The sequence below is a fragment of the Carcharodon carcharias genome, chromosome 7 (genome assembly GCF_017639515.1).
Source record: "Carcharodon carcharias isolate sCarCar2 chromosome 7, sCarCar2.pri, whole genome shotgun sequence".
Lineage (NCBI taxonomy): Eukaryota > Metazoa > Chordata > Chondrichthyes > Lamniformes > Lamnidae > Carcharodon > Carcharodon carcharias.
In genome coordinates this window covers 133,861,033-133,886,255 of record NC_054473.1, presented here as the reverse complement: position 1 = coordinate 133,886,255, position 25,223 = coordinate 133,861,033, and the positions used below count along the sequence as shown (strand labels likewise).

The 25,223-nt window shown below is 42.4% G+C and overlaps 1 protein-coding gene across 2 annotated transcripts in view; it reads left to right on the top strand.

Annotated features, from left to right (window-relative positions):
* The first annotated feature begins 10,983 nt into the window (after nt 1-10,983).
* lpcat2 (lysophosphatidylcholine acyltransferase 2) overlaps nt 10,984-25,223 on the top strand; it is a 79,006-nt gene continuing 64,766 nt past the window's right edge. Inside the window, exons 1-3 of one of the 2 annotated variants that reach the window (XM_041190719.1) lie at nt 10,984-11,167; nt 12,313-12,455; nt 21,070-21,290. In XM_041190719.1, coding sequence (XP_041046653.1) covers nt 11,015-11,167; nt 12,313-12,455; nt 21,070-21,290 — 517 coding nt within the window. In that variant the 5' untranslated portion in view covers nt 10,984-11,014. Of the gene's footprint in view, nt 11,267-12,312; nt 12,456-21,069; nt 21,291-25,223 lie in introns of both variants that reach the window. The other variant, XM_041190720.1, reaches the window with a different exon arrangement.

Genomic DNA, 25,223 nt, shown 5'->3' with positions numbered 1-25,223 from the left:
GCCACTTTTTCATCAGATAGCCCTTGCCACCCTGCAAGCATTCATCCAATCAGGCTAGAGCACTGAATAGCCTTGGCAGCTGGGAGTGCATCAGGATATCAGCATCATGGGAGCTGCCAGGGTACCTTCCACACATTTGCAGAATCTGCTTCTTGTGATCACAAACTATCTGGACGTTCATCGCGAGGAATCCCTTCCTGTTGACTAACGCACCCAGCTGACCCACTGGTGCCTTGATGGCAGCTTTGGATACTGCTGGGGGGATGGCCTCTCAGGGGAAAGCAGCAACAGCCAAGTTCACGGTACCATGGGTGGCTCTGCTGCTCAGAGGGGTGGGAGGAAAACAAGTGGCAGGGCTATAGTGATAGGGGGTTCAATAGTTGGGGGCACAGACAGATGCTTCTGTGGCCTCAAACATGAATCAAGAATGGTATGTTACCTCCCTGGTGCCAGGGTCCATGAAGTCATGGAGCGGCTGCAGGACATTCTGGGGAGGGAAGGTAAACAGCCAGTGGTCGTGGTACACGTTGATACCAACGACATAGGTAAACTAGGGGATGAGGACCTGCAAGCTCAGTACAGAAAGTTAGGAGATAAATTAAAATGCAGGACCTCAAATGTAGTAATCTCAGGATTACTCCCAGTTCCACGTGCTAGTGAGAGCAGGAATAAGGGGATAGACCAAATGAACATGTGGCTGGAGAGATGGTGTAGTTGGGAGAGATTCAGATTCTTGAGGCACTGGGACCAGTTCTGGGAAAGGTGGGACCTGTACAAACCGGACGGGCTGCACCCAGGCAGAGCTGGGACCAGTAACCTTGCGGGGCTTTTGCTAGTTCTGTTGGGGAGTATTTAAACTAGTGTGGCAGGGGGATGGGATCCCAGGAGTAGAATCAGATAGGTCAGATTCAGATCAGAAAAATGGAGGTAGAACATTAGCTAGGGACGTTGTGATAGTCATGGAGTTACAGGAGAAGCAAAGTATAAAAACTGTCCAGCAAGGGAAGCTGACGGGTTTAAACTGTTTATACTTCAATGCAAGGAGTATTACATACATGGTAGATGAGTTAAGGGCGCAGGTAGACACATGGCAGCAGGATGTCATTGCTATAACGGAGACCTGGCTAAAAGAGGGACAAAACTGGCAGCTTAATATCCCTGGTTATAGAGTCTTCAGACATGATAGAGTAGGAGATTTAAAAAAGGAGTTGTCGGGGGGGTGGGGGGGTGGTGGTTGCGTTAGCACTAATGGTTAAAGAATCAATTCCAGTTGTGAGAAGGGATGATATACTAAATGGGTCAACAAACAAGACTTTATTGGTTGAGCTTAGAAATAAAAAAGGGGCAGTCATACTACTGGGAGTATACTACAGACCCCCAAATTGTAAAAGGGAGATAGAAGAACAAATATGTCGGCAAATATCTGCTTGGAAGAACAAGAAGGTAATAATAATAGGAGACTTCAACTATCCTAATATCAACTGGGATTCAAACAATATAGGGGCACTGAGGGAGAAAAATTGATGCAGTGTGTCCAGGTAAATTTTTTCAACCAATTAGTGACAAACCCAATGAGGGGAGATGCAATTCTAGACCTAGTCTTGGGGAACGAAGAAGGGCAAGCGGGTGAAGTGACAATTGGCGACCATATCGGGGACAGTGATCACAATTCAGTTAGATTTAGCATCACCATGGAAAAGGACAGAGCTAAGGTAGGAGTAAAAGTCTTGAACTGGGGGAAGGCAAATTTTGCAGAAATGAGAAGGGACTTGGCTGAGGTGGACTGGACAGCACTGCTGGAGGATGAAACAGTGGAAAACCAATGGGAAGCACTAAAAAGCGAGATTCTAATTGTACAAAGTAGACACGTGCCCTACAAAAATAAGAGTGGTCCTGCCAAATCTAGACCTCCCTGGTTGTCCAGAGGAATACAGGAGAAGATCAAACATAAAAAGAAAGTGCACAATAGACACAAAGAACTAAGCACTGCAGATAGCCTAGGCGAATATAAGAAGTGCAGGGATGAAGTAAAAAAGGAAATAAGGAAATCAAAGAGAGGGCATGAAAAAAAGATTGGTAAGTAAAGTTAAAGATAACCCAAAAATGTTTTACCAATACATTAATGCTAAAAGGTTCGTTAAGGAAAAAGTGGGACCTATCAGAGATGAAGATAGAAACTTATGTGTAGATGCAGAGACTGTGGGAAGGGTTTTGAAAGAATATTTTGTCTCCGTGCTCACAAAGGAAAGGGAGGATGTAGACACAGTAGTCCAGGAGGAACACTGCGAGATATTGGATGGGATAGTCATAAAGAGAGAGGAAGCACTCGAAGGGTTGAAATCCGTGAAAGTTGATAAGTCACCATGGCCAGATGGATTGTTTCTGAGGCTGCTGAAGGAAGTCAGGGAGGAGATAGCAGATGCTCTGAGGATGATTTTCCAATCTTCACTAGCTACAGGGGAGGTACCGAAGGACTGGAGAAATGCAAACATAGTTCCATTGTTTAAAAAGGGTTCAAAGGAAATGCTAAACAATTATAGGCCAGTTAGTCTTACATCGGTGGTGAGCAAATTAGTAGAATCAATCCTGAGCGATAGGATTAACTGTCATGCAGAAAGGCGTGGACTAGTCAGGGATGGTCAGCATAGATTTGTTAAAGGAAGGTCTTGCCTCACAAATTTGATTGAATTCTTTGAGGAAGTGACAAGAAGGTTTGATGAAGGTAGTGCAGTGGATGTTGTGTACATGGATTTTAGCAAGGCATTTGACAAGGTCCCACATGACAGATTAGTCAGAAAAGCAACAGCCCATGGGATTCAGGGTAATGTGGCAAACTGGATAAAAGTTTGGCTTTGTAACAGGAAACAGAGGGTAATGGTCGATGGATGCCCTTGCGAATGGAACGTTGTCTCAAATGGTGTTCCACAGGGCTCAGTGTTGGGACCCTTGCTGTTTGTGTTATATATTAACGATTTGGACATAAACGTGGGGGGCACAATTGGGAAATTTGCAGATGGAACAAAGATTGTGTGAGTAGTGGATAGTGTAGAGGATAGCCATAACCTCCAAAATGGTATAGATGGGTTGGTGGAGTGGGCGGTAAAGTGACAGATGGATTTTAACATAGAGAAGTGTGAGGTCATACTTTTAGGGAGGCTAAACAGTTACAGGGGTTACACAATACATGGAAATATACTAAGAGGGGTAGATGAAGTGAGAGATCTTGGCATATAAGTACACAGGTCCCTGAAGGCAACAGTTCAAGTAGACAAGGTTGTAAAGAAGGCATATGGAATGCTCTCCTTCATTGGCAGAGGTATAGAATTTAAAAGCAAGGATATAATGTTGGAATTGTATAAAACACTGCTGAGGCCACAACCAGAGTATTGTGTGCAGTTCTGGTCAACACAATACAGGAAGGACGTAATAGCTCTGGAGAGAGTGCAGAGGAGGTTTACAAGAATGTTGCCAGGGTTAGAAAAGTGTAGCTATGAGGAGAGATTGGAGAGATTGGGGTTATTTTCCTTAGAACAAAGAAGACTGAGAGGTGATTTGATTGAGGTGTACAAAATTATGAAGGGAATAGATAGAGTGGACAGGATAAAATTGTTTCCCTTGGTGAAGAATTCTAGAACCAGGGGCCATAGATTCAAGATAAGTGGCAGAAGATGTAGGGGGGGAAGAAATTTTTTTACGCAGATAGTAGTGGGTGTCTGGAATTCACTGCCCAAGTTGGTGGTAGAGGCAGAAACTCTAAACTCTATTAAAAACTACCTGGATCTGCACCTTAAGTGCTGTAAGCTGCAGGTCTATGGGCCGGGTGCAGGAAGGTGGGACTAGAAGGGTCACCTGGGTGTCCTCAGGCTGGCATGGGCAAGATGGGCCGAATGCCCTCCTTCTGTGCTGTAACTTTTCTATGGTTCTATGGTTCTATGTGTGCAGTCAATTGCATCCTGGATGTAGGGGAACCCAGCAATCGCTGCTAGCCCTCTGGCCCACTCAGCCTGGCAGGCCTCACACGTACAGAAATGTATAAACGTCATTCCCCACCTGAACAGAGTTTCTGTCACCAGCTTGACGCAACTATGGACAACTGATTGGGACACTTCACACAGATCCCCCACTGATCCCTGGAAGGAGCCGGAGGCATAGAAGTTGAGGGCCACTGAGACCTTCAAAGCCACTGGCATGGGTGCCCACCCACACAGTTGGAGGTGACTTCAGGCCTAATCATATGACAAATGGAGGTCAGTTTCCCTGGAGAGATGAAGCCTCCTTCAGCGTTACGCCACGGATGTATTGAGGAGCTACATCGCTGCCTGTAAACACTGGCAGCAGGATAGTAGCGTCTTCTGTGGCCCTTACTTCTTGGAATATCTGCTGGTCCCACACTCCTTGCGACTGTGCTCTCCTCCCACAGGTCACTTCCCTGGAACCTTCACTGGGACACCTGGCCTCCTCTCCCTTCTGCCCCTCTCTTCCTCCTGGGTAGGTGCTTCCAGCAGAGACCACAATCCCCATTGCCAGGGTTACGGAAGGAAGGGTTCGCATGGTCAAAATCCTCCAGAGGCTGTGGAGACACTGATGAGTCCTGAAATGAAGCCTGGAAATGCTAAGACTGAAGTTCAGGACAGAGATGAAGCTGTCAAGTTCAACTAAGCAATCAGCAGCAAACTACCTCCTAAACTCCTCACTACTCACAATGGCAATACTGCTGACCCATTTTATCCAGCCCTTGAATGAGGTTTTGCAAAAAGTGGCTGCCCCCCACCCCCACCCCCTGCTTGTTTTGCCCATGCGATGAGCATGAAATCATACGGGCAATGTAAAATTGGGATCAATTGCCTTTTTAATGGCCTTAAGTGGCCTTATAATTGATGGCTGGCACGGCTCCCGTGCACGCCCGCTGTCCTGAAGATTGCTCACGTGCTGGATGACATCAGGAGGCTCACCTGACATCGTCTCATGAGATTTCACGCACAATCAAGTCAGGTGCGGACCTGCCCGTGATGTATAAAATTCTGCCCATTGTTATTAACATTATTATTAAAGTAACATAGCCATTAAAACTGAGTGGCATAAAATTATAGAAATTTACCACAATGACAACATGCATTTATATTATGCCTTTAATGTAGGAGCCTCATTTAAGGCAGTGTTCTGGGGTGTGTAGCATTGGAGGAAATTAAAGCGATAGGGCAGGGCAAGGATGTAAAGGGGTTAAATGTGAGAGCAAGGATTTTAAGTTGGAGGTTGAATGCACAAAGACATGAATGATGGGGGATCGGGTGCAAGCTCGGATAGAGATTGCAGAGATTGAATGAGCTAAGGCTTACAAGGGTGGAAAACAAGAAGCCATCCAGGAAAGCATTGACTTGATCTTGTTTGAAGATGAGAAAGCCATGGTGGAGGATTCCAATAGCAGTTGGGTTGATGTAGGGGCAGAGGAGGTGATGCAATGGAGGTAGAAGTAAATGGTTTTCAAGATGGAGATTGAATAAATCACTGAAATTGCAAACTGTTTAACCCAACCTAAGATATTGATGGAGGAGGGCAATCAAATTAGTAGCCAGGATATAGGACTTCTGGCAGGGATTGACAATGATGGCCATTTGTGCGCACTCACTATCCTTATGGTATCAGTCACAGATAAGGCCATCACTTACTTGTATCGCTTTCCACCAAAGTCCCCCTCCAAGTGTTACTTCCTTCTGTGTCCACCCATGGAAAAACTCTCCCCCAATTCACTTACAACTGCACTCTCAAATTCCCAATTATCTAACTTTTGGCCCCCTGTCCACCACAATATTTCCGCAGCTTCCAATCCGTATCAACCTTGCCCCCTCCTCCACCTCCAATGCCCTAATCCCCAATAAAACCATTATTCTCTCTCACCCTGGCTGTTCCCCCTGATCCATTCCTAATTTCCACTTCCTTAAGTCCAAGGGATATAGACTTAAATGAAAATGACAGACAACTGGTTTAGCTGTTCATTGTCAGACCTAATTAAATCACATGGGGTGCTATCGGGTCCTGCTCTTGTCTGCAAAAAACTGCTCACTATTCCAGGATCATCCTGGAATGAAAAGGTAGCCCTCAGCTTCTTTTCTCTGTGCAAGCAGTCTTCTTAAAGCCTGTGTCCTCCACCTGCACCTCCAATTACAAGTGTGAGGAGCTCATGGACTTCTTTGTCACCAAGGTTGAGACTGCTTGATCAGCTGTCTCTGTGTTTCCCCTTCCTTCCCCTAGCCCACTGGGCCAATCTTCCTGAAATGGCTACCCCCTGCCCATCCTTGAAACTGTTTCTTTCTCTAGTTTCTCTCATAACCGTCCTCATGCCCTCTCCAAGCTTATTTTGTCAATGGGACCAACTGCCTACTCTCTTGACCCTATTCCCACCAAACTACTGACAACCCAACTTCCCTGACTGGCTCTCATATTGCTGACAATCTTAATGGTTCTCTTTCTTCAGGTGTTGCCCCTTTCTCCTTTAAATCTGCTATCATCACTCATCTCATCAAGAAAACCACCCCTTGACCTCACCATCATTGCAAGTTACCATCCATCGCCAAATTTCCTTTCCATTCCAAAGTCCTTGAGTGTCTTGTCAGCACTCAAATTCGCGCTCATCTTTCTCAGGCCTCCATGCTTGAATTCCTCCAGTCAGGTTTTTACCCTTGCTGCAGTCCTCAAACAAGGTTTATCAAATTCACAAATGACATTCTATGTGATTGTGACAAAGGTAAACTTTACCTCCTCATCCTTCTCAACCTTCCTGCAGCCTTTGACACAGTTGATCATACCATCTTCCCCCACTATCATGCAGCTGTGTGGGGCTGCACTCACCTGGTTCCAATTCTTATCCTGTAAAGAGGAAATCACCACCAGTGGTTCTATTCCCATTCCTGCACGGTTACCTCTGCTGTCCCCACCAAGGATCTATGCTTAGGCTCCCTCTAATTTCTTATTTAGATGCTGCTCCTTGGTGACATCACCTGAAAACATGACATCATTTTCCACATGTAACTTGGAAGATGCCCAGTTCTACTCACCATCGCCTCTCTCAACTCCTCCACTGTCTCTAAGTTGTCAGACTGTGTATTTGGCATACAATACCTGATGAGCAGAAATCTTCTCCAATTAGCTATCGGAAAGACTGCAGCTTTTGTGTTCAGTCCTTCCACAAACTTGGTCCTTAGCCACTGATTCCATCCTTTCCCTGGCAATTGTCTGGGGCAAAATCAGACAGCTCATAGATTTGGTGTCATTTGAGCTTCCAATCGCCTATCTGCACCATCACTAAGAAAACTGAAATCCACCTCTGTAACATTGCCCATCTCTGCCCCATTTCAGATCTTCTGCTGCTGAAACCTTCATTCATGCCTTTGTTACCTTTAGACTTGACTATTCCAATGTACTCCTGGGTGGCCTCCCATATTCTACCCTCCCTAAACTTGAGGTAATCCAGCTCTGCTGCCGATACCTTAATTCATGCCAAACGCTGTTCTCCCATCATCCCTGTGCTCACAGATCTACATTGGTTGGTAAAGCCTCAATTTCAAAATTATAATCCTTACTTTCAAATGCATCCATGGCCTGAACTCCTGCACTCCAACCCGCACCCACCGCACCGCCCCCGCCCCCCCAACAATCTCTGTAATCACCTCCAACCCCTACAACTCTCTGATGTGTCTCATCTAATTTCAGCCTCTTGAGCAATCTCCATTTTAATTGTTCCACTATTGGTGGCCATGTCTGCAGTTGCTTAGGCTCTAAGTCTGGCATTCTCTCCCTACACCTTTCTGTCCCTTGACCTCACTTTCTTCCTTTAAGACATTCCTTAAAACCTACCTTTGATGTGACTTTTAGTCATCTAGCCTTTGATGTAGCTCTGTGTTCCATTTGTTTCATAATGTCTCCATGGAACACATTGGGAGATTTTGTGATGTTAAGGTTGCTATATAAATACAAATTGTTGTTATTTGATCATGCCAGAGTTTAACTAGAGTAATGGTTCATCCATGACTGAATGTTGGACAAGCAATTTGACAACACAAAGACAGTGGCAGGATAGAGAGAGTTGGTGAAGAGGTCGAGCTGAGTGTTTCCTGCACAGAATGAGGCCATTTGGGCTATCATGCCTATTTTAGTTCTCTGAAGGAACTACCCAATGAAAAAAAAATATTTCCATGTCCTACATATCATTTGACATTTGAAACTATTTTTTACACATATCATCTGCAGTACTTCCCTTTTAAAAGCTACAGTTGTTATGACTGGTCCCCGGCGAGGTTCCCCAATTTGTTATGACCCCGGACAAATACCCCAAATTGTTAACTTCCCAAACGAGACCCTAATTTTGTTATGCTCTGGGGTGAGGGGGAATGAGCTGATTCTCCTTCTTAATTCAGCCTCCTCAGTTGGTCATAATAAGGTTTATTTGAAATGGATCCCTTCCCTTGTGGATACCTTTTCCCAGTCCAAATGTATTTATGTTTTAGAAGGAGCCAATTTTACAAGGCTTTATTTTGTCAAAGAAAGAGTAAGCTTATTTGTTACTAAAAGCCTGAGAAAAAACAATATAAACGCAACACACTTACTCACAGATCAGAAATGAGAAGTTGGGTTCAAAAATAAAAGTTTAAAAAGATGTGCGTATTAGTCTTTGGCTTGTCTTTGAGGAGTAGATGGCAAAACATTGCGGCTGTTAAGTTGGGTGACTTTGGCAGTTGAGCTGTTGGTTTGGAGATGCTTGGTTCTGCAGGTCAGCTGAAGGAGCTGTCCTATTTTCTTTTTGACTGTGAATTTGCTGACTTGCCTCCAGCAGCAGATATATATATATATATTTTATATAAAAATATATATATATATGTTTAGCCTTTTACCTGCAAGCTTCAGTGATGCCAAATTGATGTTTTTCTGCTGTGACCCTCACAGCACACACTAGCACACCAGAACTGGACCAGGTTTGCAGCTAGCTTTTTAACCCCTTTTCTTGTGTGTTCCTGGAAAAGAAAAACAAACATGTATTTTGGCCAGAATCTGCTTTCTTTCAACTCAGACCATTCCCACATTCTGAAATATAACTCACAAAATGTAGTTTAGGTGGTTTCTCTTCATTTCATGTTCACAATGGATGTCCTAATCTCGCTTTACAAAATTATGAAGAGCATAGATGGGGTAGATACGAAGAAACCTTTCCCTTAGTGGAGGGGTCAGTAACCAGGAGGCATAGATTTAAGGTAATGGGCAGGAGATTTAGAGCGGATTTGAGGTAAATTCTTTCATCCAGAGGGTGGGGGGTATCTGGAACTCACTGCCTGAAAGGGTGGTAGAGCAGGAACCCTCACAACATTTAAGAAGTATTTAGATGAACACTTGAAACTCGATTGCATACAAGGCTACGGCCAAGTGCTGGAAAATAAGATTAGAATAGATAGGGGTTTGATGACTGGTGCATGCACAGTGGGCCAAAGGGCCTCTTTCCTTGCTGTAAAACTCTATGACTCAACAGGAGATGGTTACTGTTGAGATGTGGTAGTCAGTCTCCATTGTCTCCACAACCACAGGAGATTAAAGTTCAATCTTTTGTATTGCACCTCTTCTTTTCAAGTGTCCCTGTCTGAAGTAGGCCTTGACATCGTTTTACGTGTAACATTCCATGTTCTCTCCAGGCTAGTCGGTCAAGTACAATTCACAGGGGAATTTTCCAGGAAGTGCTTACTTTACATTCTTAGCCAGCTTTTGCTTGCATGTCTTTAAAAATAAAACACTTGTATTACTCAAAAAGTTCAATATGCCCATAAGTAATTCAGGGCTGTGATCTGCTGTTGTCACACAATGATTTTGCTTCCACCACGTTCCTGATTGAATATGTCTTGTTCTGACAAGCCTCGGCACAAAAAGGTATCTCTAAACCTCTTTTCATGATGATGTTACTTTTTTTCAGTTTGGTCACTGACTCATCAGCCTCAGCTGTTAGCTGTTCCCTTTTTACTTTATTAAAACTTTGCATAGTGTCAAGACTTCTATCAGAGCTCCTCTGTTCCAATCAAAATGCCTCTAATGTAGGTAGGTTCTATTCTATTTCATGTTCACAATGTATGTCCTGATCCCTAAGTCAGCAGTGCAAAACACTTGTACTGATCCCAGTTCCATCTTAGTAAACAGCTTGCTTTTATTCTAAGGATTTCATTTCACTGTTGTTCCTTGTCTTTCTTCCCAGTAAATAATATACGCTTTTGGGATCATTTCATATCATGTTGATAGCTCTAGGGCTTGAGAAAAAATGAAAAAGTCATGAGAGTGATAATAAAGGGAGGAGGAAATCACACTTTTTAAATCAATCTTTTAAAGGAACAAAAAATTCCCCTCAGCTGGATAGACAACCTATTTCTGGCTGTGTAATCTATCTTCATTCGAAAAAATATTTGATCCACCTACTGGTCAATTCTGTTTCTGGTGTGATGACATTACAGTTAAACTTAAAATGGAGTCGAGGTGTTGAATAATTCAGGTGAACAAAATTAAAATTGTTTCGCCCTCTTCACAAATTTTGGTAATAAAATTACACCTACGCCAAAGATACAGTTTCCAGGGTCGCACGGAAAGTGACATTAATATTATCACTTCATGACTCATTTGAAATAAACGAGGTTTGACATGTTTGACTCTGTCAATGATTGGACAAATGATTCATTTTTTAAAGTTATTTGTTATAGATGGGGACCCCTCTACAGTGACTATCAGGGCGAAAGCATAAAATACGGCATGTTTGAGGTGCGGCATTACAAAGCAGACTGAGATATTGTTTAAGATAATTTATCCTATTAGAGTTGTCAGCCAATTCAAACCCGCACCAGGGGCATTGCCTTCACTCTGCATCCTCCCGGGGCAGCGCGTGCGGGGCGGAACCTGGATGGGCCGCTCCGCGCATGCTCCAGGCGAGGGGGGCGGGGTCGATCTGCGCATGCCTCTGGTTGAGCAGCGCACGGTCTGAGGTGAAGCAGGCGGGATGTCGGCTTCTTGCGTTGTGAGCGGGGGCAGGAGCAGGTCCAGGACCGTCGGCAGGGTGTTCCCTATGCCCAGGCAGCACTCGCTCTTCCAACCGCCCATCCTCAACCCCTTCATTTATCATATCGAGCTCAGCGTGACGGACAAGCTCAAAGTAGGTGCAGAGTGGAGGGCGATTCTGTGTGTGCGACAGCCGTTAGCGGCCAGCGGGGTCGTATTGTGGGATGAACACTGAGGATCAACAGAGTTCAGGGTCAGTAATGAGGTCAGAACTTGGGTCAGCAAGGTGCAGGGCTCTGTGGTGTCAGTACTGCGGGTCAACAGGGTGCAGGGTCAGAGTATGGAGTCAATACGAGGTCAACAGGGTGTGGGGCCAGTAACTCTTTCGAGTACAAACACGTTTTCCATCTGTTTCAGATGAAGTTACATTGTTTCATAGTTTGCCATTGTGAGATTTGAACTCTTGATCTTGGGGTTACAAACCCAGTACCATAACCACTTGGCAGGGTCAGAGTTGGATTGAACACTGGGGGTCAACAGGTACAGGGTCAGAGTGTGGAGTCAATGCGGGGTCAACAGGGTGCAGGGTCAGAGTGTGGGGTCAGTAAGGTGCAGGGTCAGAGTATGGAGTGAACATGGGGGGTCAACAGGTACAGGGCCAGAGTGTGGGGTCAGTACTGGGGTCATCAGGGTGCAGGGTCAGAGTGTGGGATCAGTGCTGGGGGTCAACAGGGTGCAGGGTCAAGAGTATGGAGTGAACCCGGAGTCAATGGTGCAGGGTCAGAACTGGGGTCAGCAGGGTCAGAATGTATTGAGGATCAACAGGGTGCAGGTCAGAGTGAGGTCAGTTCTGGGTTCAACAGGATGCAGGATCAGTATGGGGTCAACATTGGTGGGTTAACAGGGTGGTGAATCCAACAGGCTGAGGGGCTGGTGATGGGGCAACACTGCATGGTTAGTGCAGTATGGGTCAACATAGCGATAGTAATGAGGGTTTAGTGTGGTCAGCAGATTTAAAACTGAGCCTGGAGTCAAGAGTGTGGGTGGGGTTGGTGACCAGTTGAGTTCACCATTGCCATGCTCAGCATTTAGCTCTGTTTCTCTTTGTCTGAGCACAGTTCTGTGGATTTGTGGGGCTTAGTTCCGTATGTTTTATCGGGTGTGTTATATTTTTCCTGAGTGCAGCACTTTGTGTTTTTTGGGTAGCTTTATTGTTTTCTGTTTATTTTTCATGGAAATGGTTTTCTACTGAGTGCAGTGAATTGACAATCACCTAATAATTTTATTGTGCCTTTGTAGATAGCTCTGGCCAGTATCACTCTTGTACCCTTGCGCCTCCTGTGCATTTTCTTCGTTGTCCTCGTTGCTTGGCCATTTGCGTTTTTAGGACGGATGTGCTGTCCACTGTGTACAACTGAAGAGCCAGTTCCAAACTGGAAGCGGTAAGCACTGGTTATTTTTTGGTCACAAACAGATATCAATTGCCTAAAAAGAATAGCATTCATTACCTACATGGAGGATGATCTTAAGACTACATATTTCTTCCAGCTAAGGAGCTGACTCTAACTGGCTGGTTGCCATGTGCAGTTGGTAGGCTGTTGTAGTATCTGTTTGGGAGTGGGTGAGAAAGTGGGGTTGAGTTATAAGATCAGCCATGATTGTATTGAATGGTGGAGCAGGCTCGAGGGGGTGAAAAGTTTACCCCTCCTCCTTTTTATTTTGTTCTTATGAGTCTAACTGGTATCAAAGGTGCAATGATAGCTGAGCTCTGTGCATTCTCTGACTACACAGGTTCTAATCAAAATTTTGCATTTCATGGTGGCCTGGTGGATGCCTGGGCATTTGAAATGTGGCTTCACTTGAGGCTGGAATTATACTACACAGTGTAAAGTTCTTCTTGGAGGGATCACACATCACTTGTCTTTAGTCTGCTTGGGTTTCATTTGGGATTTGAAACTCCAGTTGCAGTTCTCAGTTGTCAAGTTAATCTATAGCCAAAACTGCATTTGCATCAGTGAAAAAGTATTACAATGCCACCCAAGTAAATTTAACTCTTCAGAATATATTTTCTTGCTTCATTCTCTGAAGGTAGTGACTTGTGTTGGTGATGCCAACAGGATTTCAGTACCTTCTAAAAATAAATATTTTCCTTAACAATCTAGGCATAGAATGTCAATGAACTGTATGTAACAAGGTGGAGCCTGGTCTGCTCCCCTCTTGTGTGCACAAAGCTGCACTTGCTATGTGGGCCTTAGATAAGGAAAGATAAAGAAGATGGGAACGGAAACCCAGGTTAGTTTCCAAGGTTACTAGATTAGTCCTAGATTACTGTGTCATATCAAAGCAGTGATCGAATAATTAGTTTGTTTTGGCTTAACTGATAAAGTAGTGACTTCAGTGGCACAAGCTAAGCCTTATACAGGAGCACTGTGCTTTACTTCATAACTTAATCTTTCAAAACAAATACTCCTTTTCAAGAGTTGTTCAAACCTAGAATCAAAATTAAGCAACATTCTCAAATGAAGTGAGTATAAAGTCAGAAAATGCCCTGGATCTTCAGTATTTTGCTTTTTTGTAAAGTCAACCAATTTAGTTGTAAACTTACTTCCCTCCTCACGGTCAATTCTTAATAATAAAAATAATGCTGCCACTTCAACCCCCAGAGATTATCTGATAAAAAAAAACACCACTTGAAGAGTAATGACTGTGCTGAATAAACTTGGCATGTTTCAACAGTTACAACTCCTCTCGGCATGTTATTTACCAGATGCTCTCAGAACTCTAAAGCTTGGACATTGAGTAGGCATGCAGCAAAGGATTGACAATCAGTACAGTTTTATGGAGTAATTGTTAGGATACAAAATATAAGATGATGGGATAATAATTAAGCTAAAGTGATTAATAAACTTGAAGAGGCAGTCAGATTGTTCTGTTAACTTTAAAATGGAATCAGGTGGTGTTCTGCTCACCCAAACTGGCAAGATGGGCTCACAGCAGTGATGGGTGTTGTAAGGCGAACAGGGTTGTGGAGAAATGATCCTGCTCGGCTATGTGTATGTAAGGCCGTATGGCAGCCTGAATCATGCAGGCCATGATTCGTGTCAAATATTTTTGGCCGCACAAAAAGGCTTAAAGATATGTACATTGATAAAACTGGCCGCACACATCAATAAAATTTTACAGGGAAAGTTGGTGTGGAATTAGACTTAATGACAGATAATTTCGCTTGAACAAGATATGAACAGCTGTTTGAGCTGCCCTCAATAGTTGATGCACTTAATACAGTTTAAGCAGCAGCTTTGTAATTTGACACCCGTGGCAATGGCAAATGATCAGCATCAATTCACATATACACACACACGTATGTATGTAGATATGCGTATATATATGTAAACCCCCACAAATACCTTTTTGGGTTTAAATGAATAATAATGTTCTCTCTTGTTATCGAGTCATGTCATCCGGATGCTTAACAGAATTCTACAACCATGAGAAAGGGAGCATAAGCCACTGCTCATGAACTGTCATGTTCAACAAATGTTTAATAACTGAATTCAGGTGATTTTTATAAACCACTTGAAATTTGTTTTAGTGGCTGATTTCAAATATTTTTTTGATGAAATTGTTTACTTGCAAAAGCCTCGGGACATGTCAGCTAATATAGCTAGCTAGCATTGATGCATGTTGAGCTCAGGCTGTTCACCCAGTAGACTTTTCTCTTAGTTCATCATATTGGGTAATATGTTGTGTTCTCATTTGAATTGTTAATTGTGTGTCTTGGTCCCATTCTCCTTTTCCTCCTGTAGAGCTTGAACCCCAATTGTGTATAGTGTTTTATTTTGCAATTTCAGGAAATTGCAAAGGTGGAAGCCAGGGTAATGAGAAAAGTTAGCCCCAATTGTAAACTAGTATGTAACATGTCTCTCATGCCGAGCCTCATTGCCGCCTTCATTACCACTCTATGCTCTTTAGAGAACTAGCTGTTCCCCTTTAGCTGTTGCCGATTTCCTGCAGCAACTCCATCAGCAGGAAATTGAAACCTGAGGCAATCTTTTTGCACAGTTTTGGATATCTCATATGTGTATCCTTCTAGTTGCCCTATGATGGAAGAAAGTATTCTGCAATGATTCCTTAAGTACAAAAATGATTTGAACATTTTATAATTGCTGACAACGCTTGTAAAATTGAAAGGGGAAGGGATTGTTGTAATCCTGACTATGGGTCAGGACTCTGCTCTCTTATTTCACCTGAGCTGTTTCATTATTACTTTGTACTCCCCTCAGCATATTTCAGCAAAGTCCTTTACTAAAGATTTACTCCTTGCAAATCTTTTATTTTCTGATTCTCTTGTGAACTCAGAGTATTTTGAAGTGCTTAACTTTCCTAATCTCTTCCCTCCCCTCACAACTCCGGCACATACACAACCTATGTATGTATATTAATGCTTTGTCAATTCCTTCAATTGGAAACAGCATGGACATATTTCAATAAATTAAATCCCGGACAATCCTGTTGGCGTCCTGGAAGGAATAAAAGATTGTTAGTTATTTAGACTTGACAATTATCAGAATCCAATTTGTAACGTCATGGTTTATAAAGCTACAGCTCCTAAGAATTTCTTTCTGCTGGATTTATACCAGAATGCATTCTGATGTATGAATACTATACATGAGCTAATCTGTTAATCCTGGGATGAGGTTTCCAATGTAAATGAGTGCTTTTTTCCCTTTTTCTCCCCCTGCCCCCCCACCCCCCCCCACCGAGAAAAAGCATGCAGACATTGACAAATACAGTCATGATATAACATCTCTTGCCTCACACAACACAATAGAAACATATGTAGATTGTTTCATATCCACATGATAGCGGAGGTTGCCAATCCATATAGGACATAATAAATGTAGCCTCTGTGCACCTTAAATGTGTAGCAAAATATTACACTCCACTATAGGTGTATGCCTTTGCTGGAGTGACTGGGTGAGCTACTAATGGCTCAAGAAAACATCTAATGGGTTTGCTTCATCCAGATATTGAGTGAGAGAGCAAATATGTAATCCAGCAAATAATTTTGAAACTGCAGGCAGAATTGGCCCCGTTTCGGTGGGGACAGGGCGGTAAAATGCGGCGAACCATTATAAACCCCATTGACTTCAGCGAGAATGTAAAATTCCGCCCTGCATTTCTAATTTTTGAAGCAGTAGATGTAACTTAAACATTGAGCCACACTAATCAATATTATGATAGACGGTTAAAAACTTGGGTCAAAGCGGTAGGTTTTAGGAGGGGGTTAGTGGCAGTGGAAATAGGCGGTGGTCATTCATTTTAACATACCCAGTTTTATACACTGATCTTCTCATTGCAACTTTACTCCAAAAATTCCTGCAAAAGTAATTTCAATATGTTGCAACACTACATTCAGTTGCATTTGGTAGATGTAAATTTGTGGGAGTCTGACCCTGCTGAACTTATTTGACTACCCCAACAGGTTATGCTTTTCTCCTGCTACTTGGCATCAGATCACTTTGATTTTCCTCACAACAAATATTAAGTTTATAAAAACAAAAAACTGCGGATGCTGGAAATCCAAAACAAAAATAGATTTACCTGGAACAACTCAGCAGGTCTGGCAGCATCGGCAGAAAAGAGTTGACGTTTCGAGTCCTCATGACCGTTCAGAACTTATTAAGTTTGTTAGTCTGTAGTTTTTAGTTATGCATCTTAACTCTTGTAAATGATGGTGTGATGCCCCAGGACCTTTTCCCAGATTTAACTAGTGTATAGAAATGTCAAAGTTTTACTAATTCCAGTTGCCATCTCCTTTGTAAGACAATGTGTTAGCAGTGCTTGCTGTATCCAAAAACTTTGTTTTAATTGCACCAGTGGCAATTTGATGCACCATGAGCTGCGTGTTTTTTAGAGGTGGAGGCTTATCCAATTGATGGTTTATTGATGAAAGCAAAAAACTGCAGATGCTGGAAATCCAAAACAAAAATAAAAATACCTGGAAAAACTCAGCAGGTCTGGCAGCATCTGTGGAGAGGAACACAGTTAACGTTTCGAGTCCATATGACTCTTCAACAGCACTAAGTAACAATAGAAAAGAGGTGATATATAAGCTGGTTTAAGGGAGTGGGGTGGGACAGGTAGAGCTGGATGGAGGGCCAGTGATAGGTGGATTGGAAAGGTAGAGATTGTTTCATCTCTACCTTTTAGCCTATTTCGATCCCTTCCCTTCACTCAGACCTGCTGAGTTTTTCCAGGTATTTTTATTTTTGTGATGGTTTATTGCAGTGTGCTTGACGCCTTATTGGTCAATGGCTAATGCAGAATCAACTCATTTTGACATCTTGCTCCTCAGCCCACCATGCGACATTCTGGTTTATCCTGCTTGGAGTATGCATTGATTAGGATTTTGTTTTTAAAATGTGATAACCTAATGGGCGCCTTTTTAGGCCAATGGGGATTACTCTGGTCTGATCGAAGCTTGGGGTTAGCTAGATGATGTGGCTTGGGGCATATTATGAATTGCCGAGTGAGTTTGTTTCTATTTATTTAATCTTTAGGAATTGATGTATCGGAAATTAAGAATAACTGTTAGTGTCAAGATTAAGGGAGAGTAGTTTAAAAAGATGACATTGTTATACATTGTAGCACATCTAAGCAATTTTGAGAGTCAAAGAAGCATTTGTTTCAGAATTATGCTACTGTAAATACTTCACCAGTCAGCCTACTTTTGTAAATGATTTTTCATTTTCTAATATACATTTTTCATTATGTATGTTCCAAATTAAGTTGTGGTACAAATTTTAGATTGCACAAAAATATGCTGGAATATAGTTTTGTCATTGTCATTTTGTCATGGTATAGTCATTGTTATCTAGCTGGTCAGTAGATTTTATCAGTGCTTCTGGATGCTATGCATCTGTTTTATTATTAAACATTTAGCACCACAAAATCTATTCTATTTTGTTCATTACTTTTGAGTTGAATCCATTAGCTCAAATGAAAATCAATTTATTGGAATAGTATCACGTAAAATTTCCTGAAGCTGTTGAATGTTTGTAAAATTTAAGGAGGATAATTCATAGGTAAATACTTCATAAATGGGTTTAGTAATGTGTATAAGTTTTTGGCTGCATTATTTCCTTTTCAGAGACTGATCTATGCTTACGTGCCCAGTAACCTTTAAGAATGGAAAAAAAACATAAACATCAAATGTTTAATTGTCTTTTTATATTGGGTTGTATGATTAAGATGTTTAAAAAATCCTTTAAAGCACGCCTAAAACAAAACCCTCTGGTCTTTTACTGAAACAAGTGAAGGTCAATATGTATCGACTAGTTGCACCAGATGGTTAGAGAGTTAATGCAATGAACATGCTTAACAGATTAAGCGTAATGGATTGGAAGATTTTATTTAGCTGTGTGTATATAATTTAATTACATATGTATTGCCTTGACCAATCGTTTATCTCTCCTGTCCATCCTCTTCCATCAGCAATTGACTTTAAAATAGTGGTATAGAACTTCTGGGAACAGTGCAACTGGCGTCAAATGGCAACAGCAATCTATGTTTATACAGCCGTCACTTGACCAGGAACCAGTGTAGTTCAGTGAGCACAGGGCTGGCAGGTAAATGGGACTTGGTAAAAGTAAGGACACAGGCAGCGGCGTTTTGGTTGACCTCAAAGTTTATAGAGGGTAGAATGTGGAAGCTAGCCAGAAATGTATTGGAATAATCAAGTCTAAAGGTTACAAAGGCATGAATGAGGGTTTCAACAGCAGATAAATTGAGGCAGGCATGACTCCGGGCAATCTTCTAGGGGTGGAAATTAGCAATGGTCATTCACCATAACATATCCAGTTTTATACACTGATCTTCTCATTGCGACCTTACTCCAAAAGTTCCTGGAATAGTAATTTGGATATGCTGCAATGCACACACCGTGCTGAATCAGGGGTGTCACAAGTGGCTCAGCCCAGTGGAAGGCCCTGTAAACCTTGACTGCCGTGGTAAAAGCTTGTTGAGTAAAATTTGTTCTCGTGCCATTTGTTTGATTAAAAACTTAAAACTGTTTTCAGATCACAATTTTTATTGATCTGAGAAGAAAGGTTAATATTTCAGGTAAGGATGTTTTTCAGAATTGAGAAAAGAAAGTGGTTGAATGTTTTTCTTGGACTGACCTAAAGACAGGATGGAGAAGAGAACAATGGCAAAAGATTACAAGTCAAACATGCCTTGCCATCTATTGGTGCAAAAAAAAAGTAGGCCTATGACCATACTTGGTTTAAAAGAATAGAAGAATTGAAAGTTTACACACACTGTGGGAATAAACACATAGGTGTTGCATCTTCTACGCTTACATCGGTGAGGCAGCTATAGTAAAGGGTAAGGGAGAGTGAATGAGATTGTTGTAAAAGCAGCTGTATCTCCAGAAGATGTTTGTTGATGGGATCACAATGTAAATGGTGGAAGATGATCTGGAGAAAGCAGAGGTGTGTGTATTGGAACTAAAGTGGTACTATCGCCCTTGTGGAGGGGAGGGCAGAGATATAGGAAATGGGTCAGTTACAATTACTACCCTTAAGACTCTTCCTCAACTGTGGCCGTTAGCGGAGAAAAAAGGAAGATGTTTCAGGAACTCTGGCATGGAAAATTAAGTTATCAGAGCAGATGCTGAAAGAAAAAATCGAACTGTTGCTGGAAGAAAGGTGAAAAAACGTCATGGAGTGTCTGGAATTATTCTATTAAATATCTGTGGAAATTTCATTGCCTGAGATGTAGTCTGGGAAGAGAGTCAGAGATAGACAATATAAAGGTGAGGGACAAATCAAAGGGGAATTGTAGTCATGAACTTCTCCAGATTGTTGTAGATATCGTTTAGTGTTTAGGTAAGACTAGATTTGTTGTGTTATAGAAGGAGTCTTTTCTTTGATAGAGTTGTGGGCTGTATAGGGATGTACTGAGGAGCTTACTTGCAGCACATTTAAAGGTTTCCTTGTTCCCTGTTAAGCTGCACACATTTCAAACTGCTGGTCGAGGCAGATCCTGGTATTCTTAAAAAGAATTTAGCTACACGTAAAGCAGCAGAACTTTAAAAACCTGTCCTTTCCAAACCACTGGTCTGCTGAACGTCAACCAAGACAAACTAAGAAACAAAATTGCAAATTGTTGCGATTTTAACTGGCTTTTGAGTGTTGGTCTTTGGGGCTTGAGAACCATGTGGCCTGAGGACCAACGGTTGGATAGTCATCCCTTAAAGGAATATAGATGGAGGTAAATAGAGTTATGCTAACAAAAGCAGAAATAGGTAGCTCATGGTTTTGATAGCCTGTAAATAACATCTCCAAATGAAGAAAAGAAATGTGATTTAGACCACACAAAGCTTAACAAACCAGGCATGTGAACAATCATTAGAAAGACAAAAAGGGAACATGACTAACAAGCACTTTATGCCCATTTGCTTTGGCCTGAGCAGTGGATCCTGCAAGACATTAAGATATCATTGAAAATGCAATATGATTATGGCTTAGTTTATTTATATCTTTTGTAAATCTAAAAGGATCATTTGTATTAATATTGTGCTGTTGGTGGGTCTCCTCCCGATGGGGGAGCTTAGTGCTGCCAGGACTAATAGAGGACTCCATGTCCTCAAGTGTCAGGCTATTCAGCCTCTTCAAAAATAGTCGTAATTTCATTTTGAAATTCCTGGCATCTAATTTACTCAACTATTTTTCTGAACAGGTGGTGCGTAGTTACTTATGTTACTTTCAAGCATATCATAATTTTTAAAAATTGGACTCCCAAATTTGAACATCACCTTTAGAAAAGTTTGATATTTTCTTTGTCACTATTAGTCTATGTAAGGTTGTTTGTCAGGTGCCAACCTTGCAAAGGAGACATGAACACAAAATCTTCAATGTATATGGTTGTAAATGAGTTTAGTCTAAAATTTATTTTCTATTCTTGCCCTTCTCTCAGCAAAATAAGGTAACCTGTGTTCTTATTGTATAAACTGGAGGAAGTGCTAATTTCTCTCATCAATTTCATTTACAGCCATGTTTCACGAGTTGTGTTGAAATCCTTGGGCCGTGCGTTTTTCTTCTGTGTGGGTTTCATGCAAATTAAGGTGAAGGGGAAAAAGGCCGAGGCAACTGAAGCACCAATTCTTGTGGTTGCCCCTCACTCAACTTTCTTTGATGCAGTTGTGAATATCGTTGCTGAGATACCATCAGTTGTCTCAAGAGCTGAGAATGCTGACATTCCATTGTTTGGATGTGAGTTTTTAATTTAACATTGTTACTGTTGCACTTTTTGCTTTACATTCGCATTATAAAATGTTGTTAAATGCGTCGTTTGAAATTGTTGTCTGGGTTATCAGTACGTGATAACGAGGTGGTTAAAATGTAACATTTTAGAAATATGTTTCTTGAAGTGTTGATATCTGTAAATAAAAATACAAGCCCGCAGGAAAATGTTTAATACATGTTGAAGCTTTCTTGATACATTCCAAACATAATTTCATTAAAATGTTGCTAAAAGATCAGTAAAAATGATAAACAAATTAAATTAGTGGAAACTCTGATCATAAGCGGTAGTGTGATAAATTTGTGTTTCACATGTGAGGCTCATTTAATAACTTTCAAAATAAGCTAAAGGTAATTATACCCACCAATGGAGATGTTTATCATGTAGCAATGCTGCCATTTTGTAACCATTGCATATCTTAGTGTAATTATGAAATCAATTTCTTTCTCTTGATTTTTCACCTACCATGAATACAATTGTTAACAAAATTCTTTGTCACTCTCAGTAAAGAGAAAGAATGGCATTTAAATACATTCATTTTATTTGCAGTGACTAATTTAAACTTAATTCTTTGTGTTTGGCCCCTGATGTAATGAAAATGCCAAGACTAAGAAAGGGTTCCAGTTCTTCAATTTTGTTGTCACCACCTGTGCCAGTGGGAGAGTTCTAGCTGAGACAAAGCATAGACATGAAGGCCTGGAAGGTATGTCTGCATCTTAAACCTACAATAGAGAATCTGAGCTTAAGACAAAAAGACAATTGATCTCGTGTTTCAGCTGTTTTTTCTCCCCTCCGTAATGTTGATCTTTTGCATAAGTATGTTTTTTTGTATTTTTTCTCAGGATTTGGGCGTTGCTGAATAGGCCAGTCTTTGTTGCCCATCCCTGATTGCACTTGAGAAGGTGGTGATGAGCCACCTTCAATCGCTGCAGTCTATGTGGTGTACGTGCACTCACAGTGTTGCTGAAAGGGAGTTCCAGGATTTTGACCCAGCAACATTGAAGGAATGCTGCCTGGGAAAGAATTAAAAAACATACTTGAACAAAAAGTCAACACTTATGGAGGGGAGAAAAACAGCCAAATGCGCCGGATCTATTGCATTTTGTCTTAGACTCAGATTCTCTGTTGAAGGCTTAAGATTTGGACATACTTTCCATGCCTTCATGTCTGTACTTTGTCTCAGCTAAAGCTCTAGTTGGTAACGGCTGTTCTAAGTCAGGATGATGTGTGACTTGGAGGGGAACTTCAAAGTGGCGGTGGTAGTATTCCCATGCATCTGCTGCCCTTGTCCTTCTAGGTGGTAGAGGTCGAGAGCTTGGAAGATGCTGTTGAAGGAATTTTGGTGAGTTGCTGCAGATGGTACACTCTGCTGCCATTGTGCATCAGTGGTGGAGGGAATGAATGTTTAAAGTGGTGGATGGGGTGCCAATCCAGCGGGCAGCTTTGTCCTGGATGGTGTCAAGCTTTTGAATGTTGTTGGAGCTGCACTTACCCAGACAAGTGGAGAGTTTTCCATCACACTTCTAACTTGTGCCTTGTAGATGATGGACAGGCTTTGGGGAGTCAGGATGAGAGTTACTCATTGTAGAATTCCCAGCCTCTGACCTGCTCTTCTAGTCACAGCACTCAGTTTCTGGTCAGTGGAAACCCCCATGATGTTGATAGTAGGAGATTCAGTGATGATGATGCCATTGAATGTCATGGGGAGATGCCGAGATTTCCTCTTCTTGGAGATGGTCATTGCCTTGCACTTGTTTGGCGCAAATGTTACTTGTCACTTATCAGCCCAAGCCTGAACGTTGTCCAGATCTTGCTGCTTATGGGTACGATTCCTTCAATATCTGAGGAGCCACAAATGGTGATGAACATTGTGCAATCATCAGCAAACATCCCCATTTCTGACCTTACGCTGGAAGGAAGGTCATTGATGAAGCAGTTGAAGATGGTTGGGGCTAGAACACTACTCTGAGGAACTCCTGCAGTGATGTTCTGGAACTCAGAACCTCCAGCAACCACAACCATGTTCCTTTGTACTAAGTATGCATAAGAGTTTTCCCAGTGATTCCCATTGGCTGAAGTTTTGCTAGGGCTTCTTGATGCCATACTCGGTCAAATACTGTCTTGGTGTCAAGGGCAGTCACACTCAGCACACCTCTACAGTTCAGCTATTTTGTCCATGTTTAAATCAAGGCTGGAATGAGGCTGGCGGAACCCAGACTGACTGTCAGTGAGCAGGTTATTGCGAAGCAAGTGTTGCTTGTTAGCACTATTGATGACCCCTTCCATAACTTTACAGAAGATGGAGAGTAGACTGATGGAGCAGCAATTTGCTGGGTTGCATTTGTTCTATTTTTTGTGGATGGGACATACCTGGGCAATTTTCCAGTTTGCCAGGTAGATGCCAGTATTGTTGCTGTACTGGAACAACTTGGCTAGGTGCACGGCAAGTTCTGGACTACAAGTCTTCAGTACTACTGTCAGAATATTGTCAGGGCCCATAGCCTTCGACCGTTTCTTGATATTATGTGGAGTGAATCGAATTGCCTGAAAACTGGCATCTGTGATGCTGGGGACGTCCGGGGGAGGCTGAGATGGATCATCCACTCGGCACTTCTGGCTGAAGTTTGTTGCAAATTCTTCAGCCTTATCTTTTGCACTGATATGCTGGACTCCCCCGTCGTTGAGTATGGGGATATTTGTGGAGCCGCCTCCTCTAGTGAGTTGTTTAATTGTCCACCACCATTCACGATTGGATGTGGCAGGACTGCAGAGCTTAAATCTAATCGATTGATTGTGGAATCGCTTGACTCTGTTCATTGCTTGCTGCATAACCTGTTTGGCACACAAGTAGTCCTGAGTTGTAACTTCACCAGGTTGACACCTCATTTTTAGGTATGCTTGGTACTGCTTCAGGAATTCCCTCCTGCACTCTTCTTTGAACCAGGGTTGGTCCCCTGGCTTGATGGTAATGGTAGAGTGGGGGATATTCCGGGCCATGAGGTTACAGATTGTGTTCGAGTACAATTCTGCTGCTGCTGATGGCCCACAGTGCCTCATGGATGTCCAGTTTTGAGTTTCTGGATTTGTTCGAAATCCATCCCACTTAGCAGGGTGACAGTGTGACACAACACAATGTACGGTATCCTCAAGGTGAAAATGGGACTTCTTCTCCACAAAGACTGTGCGGTGATCACTCCTATCAATGCTGCCATGGGTAGATGTAACTGCGGCAGGCAGCATAGTGAGAATGTGATCCCTCTTGTTGGTTCCCTCACCACCTATTGCAGACCCAGTCTAGCAGCTATATCCTTTAGGGCTCGGTCAGTAGTGGTGCTACCGAACCACTCTTGGTGATGGACATTGAAGTCCCCTATTCAGAATACATTTTGTGCCCTTGCCACCCTCTGCTTCCTCCAAGCGGTGTTCAACATGGAGGAGTACTGATTCATCAGCTGAGGGAGGACGGTCCGTGGTAATCGGCAGGAGGTTTCCTTGCCCATGTTTGACCTGATGCCATGAGATTTCATGGAGTCTGGAGTTGATGTTGAGGACTCCCAGGGCAACCCCCTGTCTACTGTGTCGTCACTTCTGATGACCCTGTCCTGCCAGTGGGACAGGACATACACAGGGCTGGTGATGGTGGTGTCTGGGACATTATCTGTAAGGTATGACTCGTGAGTATGACTATGTCAGGTTGTTGCTCTATTAATCTGTGAAATAGCTGTCCCAAATTTGGCACAAGCCCTCAGATGTTACAAAGGAGGACTTTGCAGGTTTGGCACAGCTGAGTTTTGCCTTTGTCATTTTTGGTGCCTATGTTGATGCCGAGTGGTCTGTCCAGTTTATTCTCTTTAGACTTTTCTCGTGGCTTGCTAGGGCATTTAAGAGTCAACCGCATTGTT